Source organism: Myotis davidii, unplaced genomic scaffold (genome assembly GCF_000327345.1).
Source record: "Myotis davidii unplaced genomic scaffold, ASM32734v1 scaffold798, whole genome shotgun sequence".
NCBI classification, from domain to species: domain Eukaryota; kingdom Metazoa; phylum Chordata; class Mammalia; order Chiroptera; family Vespertilionidae; genus Myotis; species Myotis davidii.
Genome location: NW_006289818.1, coordinates 329,653 through 335,250, shown reverse-complemented (window position 1 = coordinate 335,250; position 5,598 = coordinate 329,653). Strand labels below are relative to the sequence as shown.

Below are 5,598 nucleotides of genomic sequence, written 5' to 3'. Positions count from 1 at the left end.
ATCGTTGAGAGTTTTATAGCCCCCACCTTTGAAAACAGATTTATTTTTCATAGAAAAGCCTAAGTTAAATTAAGGCTGGCTCAAATTAAGCTTGTTTATTCTGGTTCTTCCTTCAATGGAGATGAGAAAAACTGTTCCTCCCCCCACCCCCCCACGCAATCTCTTTTTGTGTACTTAAAGATTCTTAGGTTACCTCTCAGCAGTTCCTGCAAATTGCCTTCATAACCATATTTAAGGAGAGCTGGCTCTGTACTCACATAGAGTCTCAATTTCATTTCTTAGCCGGCCTAAAGGCTGGCTCTGAAGTAACAGAGGCAATTAATACCTTGGCATGCTGACTCCATATTCATCCTTGAGCTTATTAGGCCTATGGAAGTGAAAAACTCACACTAGAAATGAAATCGGATCTTTCCATGGAACCATGGAAAGCCTTGCATGTATTTTATTGGTATAACACTGTGGTCGGCAAACTGCGGCTCGTGAGCCACATGCGGCTCTTTGGCCCCTTGAGTGTGGTTCTTCCGAAGCCTTAGGAGTACCCTAATTAAGTTAATAACAATGTACCTACCTATATAATTTAAGTTTAAAAAATTTGGCTCTCAAAAGAAATTTCAATTGTTGTACTGTTGATATTTGGCTCTGTTGACTAATGAGTTTGCCGACCACTGGTATAACAGAAAGCCAGTGACTTTTAAAATGTGGCTCATAAAGTTATAGAACAGTAAGTTGTCTGTAGCTTGATTTTTAATTCCTTTAGGTTAGGAATGTGTCTGCTGGTTTTTTAAAAAATATATATTTTTGATGATTTTAGAGAGAGGAAAGGAGAAAAATAGAGAGAGAGAAACATCAGCGAGAGAGAATCATTGATTGGCTGCCTCCTGCACGCTCCCCATTGGGGATCGAGCCCACAACCTGGGCATGTGCCCTGACCGGGAATCGAACCATGACTTCCTGGTTCATGGTCCGATGCTCAACCACTGAGTCACACGGGCCGGGCTGTTCGTTTGTTTGTTTTTAACTCTTCACATTGCCCACTGCACAACAAGCATTCAACAAATGTTAGTGACTGGCTGAATGGGAACTTCTCATGTTAAGAAATGCAAAAAGCATGAGAGAAGTTTTCCAGGATAGGATTGAGAGTGTTTTCCTCCCAGATGAGTAGCTGTGTTCAACTTCTTACTGGCAACGAGTTTGGAATTGCATTTCTTTGATGGCCAGAAATTCAGAAGCATTTATGTAGCCAAGTTAGGTGAAGTCCTGGGCGAAGTCTGGAGTGACTGTAAATGACTCGGAATTTATAAGCCCATGGTGAGAGCCCAGTGGGCTTGGCCGTGGCCTTGTGCTTACAGATGCTTCTAACTGTATGTGGTTCCATAGCATCACGTTTGGAGACCTGCATTGAGAATGGTGACTCTGTTTCTTCTTTTGCAGTGTATTTATGGAAAACCTGCGGGATCTGTTTTTACCACAAATGCTTACGCTGTTGTTTCACATCACAACCAAAATCCAGAGTTCTATGATGAGGTAAAATTATTTTGATGTTTATAGAACACAGTGGTTACTCTTCTTTTTCTCTTTCAGTTGTTTTCATCATCTTATCTGTACTTTTAATCCCTTGAATGTTTCATCCCTTGAAAATGAAAAATGTTACATCAAAACAAAGGACCACTGCCTGCTTGGTGCCCTTTGATAACAGGGGAAGATTTGCCCACAAATTGAAGGGCTCTGGCGTGACGTAACAATGTAGGAAACAAACACCAGACTGGGACTAGGTTTCTAGCCCTAGCTTTGACATCAACTGGCTCTGTGACTTGAGCAAGCCACTTCCCATTTCTGAGTCTCCATTTCCCCTTTGCTTTAAAATAAGAAATTCAGAAGAGGTTCTTTTGAGGCCGCTCTAGCTTTCTCTTCCTGTTCTGCATAGGAGGCTGCAGCCTCTCTGTAAATGAAATGCTTTGAGAGACAGAAGTATGGCTGGGCTACCAGAATCCCACTGGCTGTACCACATGCTTCTGCAGTGCTGAGTGGCATGGTCTCCCTGTCACTGCACTCCCTTCTGCAGACCCTGTCTCTGCCTCTCTTTCTTCCCATGTCTCTGTCTCTATGACTGTGTATTCCCCACTGGCTCTCTTCGTGTCTCTGTCACAGCCTCATCTAGTCCGTATGTATCTGGCTTATCCAAATCTACAGACTGCTTTTTTTTTTCTTCTTTAAAAGTCTGTATTGTTGAAAGTATTACATAGGTCCTTCTTTTTCTCCCATTAACCTCTTCAGCCCACTCTTGTCTCCTCCTCACCCTATTATCTGTGTCCATATGCCTCCCCTGACCTTCACCACCCCCCACCCTACTCCGGCTCTCACCACCACCACCACCCCTGCCTTGCCCCCAGCCCTCAACGCCCCCTCTCGTCCCCAGCCCTCACCACCCCATTGTCTGTGTCCACAGGTTATTTGTATATGCATACAAGTTCATTGGTTGATCTCTTTCCACCCACCCTCCCCTGCCTTCCTACATGTCTGTCTCCATGGCACCTGGATGTAAATCCCAGGCCAGAAGCTCTGCTGTTTCTGCTTCTCAGGCCTCATATCTCCATTCCTGGCTTTATGTGAAACCATTCCCCCTGCTGTCACGATGTCCCCAGGTCTGCTTGTTGTCACAGGAGGCCTTGTGCCCCAGCTTTGGACCCCACTCATCCCTTTCTCCATCCAGTGCCCCTAGTCTCATGGGGGATGGGGAGAAGGATAGTGGCCTTTCATTCTTCAACTCAGGGAAGGAGTATGGCCATATTTATGTACAGCAGAGCATGAGGTAACCAGATGGTTGGGATGATGCAAATAGGCACATTCTGTGGAGAAATATACCTACAACAGAAATTAGTTATAACACCGGAACCATGCCTTGTGTGAATGATAATTTGGCCAGATGTCCCTCACCGAGCTGTTGAACATGCCCCACTCTATAGTCAATGCCAGTCACTACAGAAAACTTGATAATGTAGAAAGCAATCCATATTATCTTCAGCCAGAACTAAACAGGCTCTATAATTATTCACTATAGATTTACCAAGAGAAAAAGACAGAGAGATGGGGGGAGAGGGAGAGAGAAGCGGGAAGAGGGAGAGAGTGAGAGGAAGAGTATTTGCATGCATTTCTGTATAGGTACATGCATGTGTGTTAAGTCAATGAAATTTATAGTTTGTCTCACATACTTTCAAGAGCATTACCAACATGGGATTAAATTTATGTCAGCCATGACAAATTTTATTTCTTTATTCATGGATCAAGTTGTATTTTTCTTCTATAGAAATTTATACGAACTATAATTTGTATGTACATAATACCAAAGTGACTTTAACTTAGAATAAGGTAGCCTTTCAAATTTAATGCCATTTATGTATTTACTTATGCACGTATTTATTTATTTATTTTTAAGTCCTCATCCAAGGATATTTTTCCTATTGATTTTCAGAGAGAATGGAAAGGAGGGTAGAGCGAGTTGGCGGAGGGAGAGAGAGACATCAATGTGAGAAGAAATACATCTATTGGTTGCCTCCTGCACATGCTCTGACTGGGGAGGGGGATAGAACCTGCATGTATGTGCAATTGACAGGGAATCAAACCTGTGACCCTTTGGTGAGCAGGCTGATCCTCTACCCACTTAGAAACATGGGTCAGGGCATCAAATTCAGTGCCTATTTTAGATGGATTGTATTTGCTGACTTAGGTTGAGTAACATAGCATCCCGGGGCTGTGAAGATATGGTTTTGATCCATTGTTTTAGAAAATCCTGCTGCAAAGTGGAATCCAGGAGAATCTACTGGACTTCCCTCAAAATGTCAGCTCTCACAACCCAGGAGAATATTGTCTTCAAACTGAAACTGACCAGAAAATCATTTGGAATACACTTAAATGATATCTATTTGACCACTTGGCCTGTCATTTAGAAAAGTTTGACATTGGAAAAGTATGATGGAACAACTGAAGGACTGACAGTCCAGCTTGACAATTAAAACAAAATTCTACATGTAATTTTGTCATTTCAGATTAAAATCGAGCTTCCTATTCACCTGCATCAAAAACATCATTTGCTTTTCACTTTTTATCATGTAAGTTGTGAAATTAACACGAAGGGAACAACCAAAAAGCAAGACACAGTTGAAACTCCAGGTACGTGTGTGCTTTCAATGTGTCTCTTAGGCTGTTTGAGATGGAATTGTCCAGATTACAACCTCCTTTCATAAAGCTACAGACCACTTCTTTTCCTCACCCAAAAGTCCCATTTCTGAGTTAAAATTTTAATTGGTAGAAGATGAATTATATGTTCACTTTATCATCATTTCTACCAAATGTCCAAATGCTTGCCAGTGTGCTTGGACTACCATAAGCAATGTAAGTGATATTGCCCTTCTCAGAGAGAAACACATATTGCTTTGCAGTATTTGTAGTATCTCTTTTATGTAGAATAGCCGAGTAACCAAAATTTTTCAGTTCTGCTCACTGAGGAAAAGGGAAGTAGAGCTAGGGGCATTTTGGGGCCTGAGGGAGATTGGGAGCTAATTGATAGAACAGATTTGGTGAATTTGAGTAAGTTTGAGTAGTAAAGCCCCCAGTGCTGGTCCCATTCAGCAAGACTTTAGATAAACCAATGGGAAGCATCCTTGGGAGAACATAGAAGTCTCTACTATATAAATGTCAGCATGCCTCATGATTTGGGTTCAAACTAGCCTGGATTAATCTTAAATTCATTTAGTCATTCATTCAGCAAATATGTCTGTGTATTTTCTATGTGTAAGATGTTGTAGTAGGTACTGTGGGTAATACAGTGGAGAGTCAAAGGTAGATCTCATCTAAAGTGAGCATATAATCTTTTTAAAATATATTTTTATTGATTTCAAAGAGGAAGGGAGAGGGAGAGAGAGATAGAAACATCAGTGATGAGAGAGAATCACTGATTGGCTGCCTCCTGCAAGTCCACACTTGTGATTGAGCCTGCAACCTGGGCATGTGCCCTGACCAGGAATCGAACCCTGACCTCCTGGCTCATAGGTTGACACTCAACCACTGAGACATGCTGGCTGGGCAAGCATATGATCTTGTAGGGGACATTAGACCTATGTAGACAACTGTGATACAAGATAGAAAGTAGTAGTTACCAGTGGTGCTGTGTGATCAGAGAAGAGTGAGTTATTACTTCAGCTAGTGGAGGGACACATGGCTTGGAGTTAGGGAGGGCTTCCAGGAGGCAATGGTGTTTGGGTGAAGCCTTAGGGGCAGGGTAGACTTTGATAATGCAGTGATGACATGAAGGTGGAGGATTCCAGAATAAAGCACCAGCTTATACAGAGGCAGAGTATTGAGGAAAATGGACAGAGAACCACAAGGAGTTCAATACAAACAAAGCACAGGGTACTGGGAGAGGAATCATTGGATGTCAGTTGAAAAGGGGGCGTCAGATTGTGGAAAGCCCTGAATGCCAGGCTGTGGATTTGATTTTATTCTGTCACCAATATGAAAATATTAAAGCATTATATATATCAGTGAGGGCTGCTTTGCAAGAAATCCAGCAGGTAGCAATATAACGGGCAAGGTGAGAAGGAA

At 42.3% G+C, this 5,598-nt stretch overlaps 1 protein-coding gene across 4 annotated transcripts in view; it reads left to right on the top strand.

The window, feature by feature from the left end:
• DOCK11 (dedicator of cytokinesis 11) overlaps positions 1–5,598 on the top strand; it is a 142,384-nt gene that overhangs the window by 45,917 nt on the left and 90,869 nt on the right. For all 4 annotated transcript variants that reach the window (XM_015563139.1, XM_015563138.1, XM_015563141.1 and 1 more), the window contains 2 exons: positions 1,432–1,524; positions 4,044–4,167. In XM_015563139.1, coding sequence (XP_015418625.1) covers positions 1,432–1,524; positions 4,044–4,167 — 217 coding nt within the window. The remainder of the gene's footprint in view (positions 1–1,431; positions 1,525–4,043; positions 4,168–5,598) is intronic.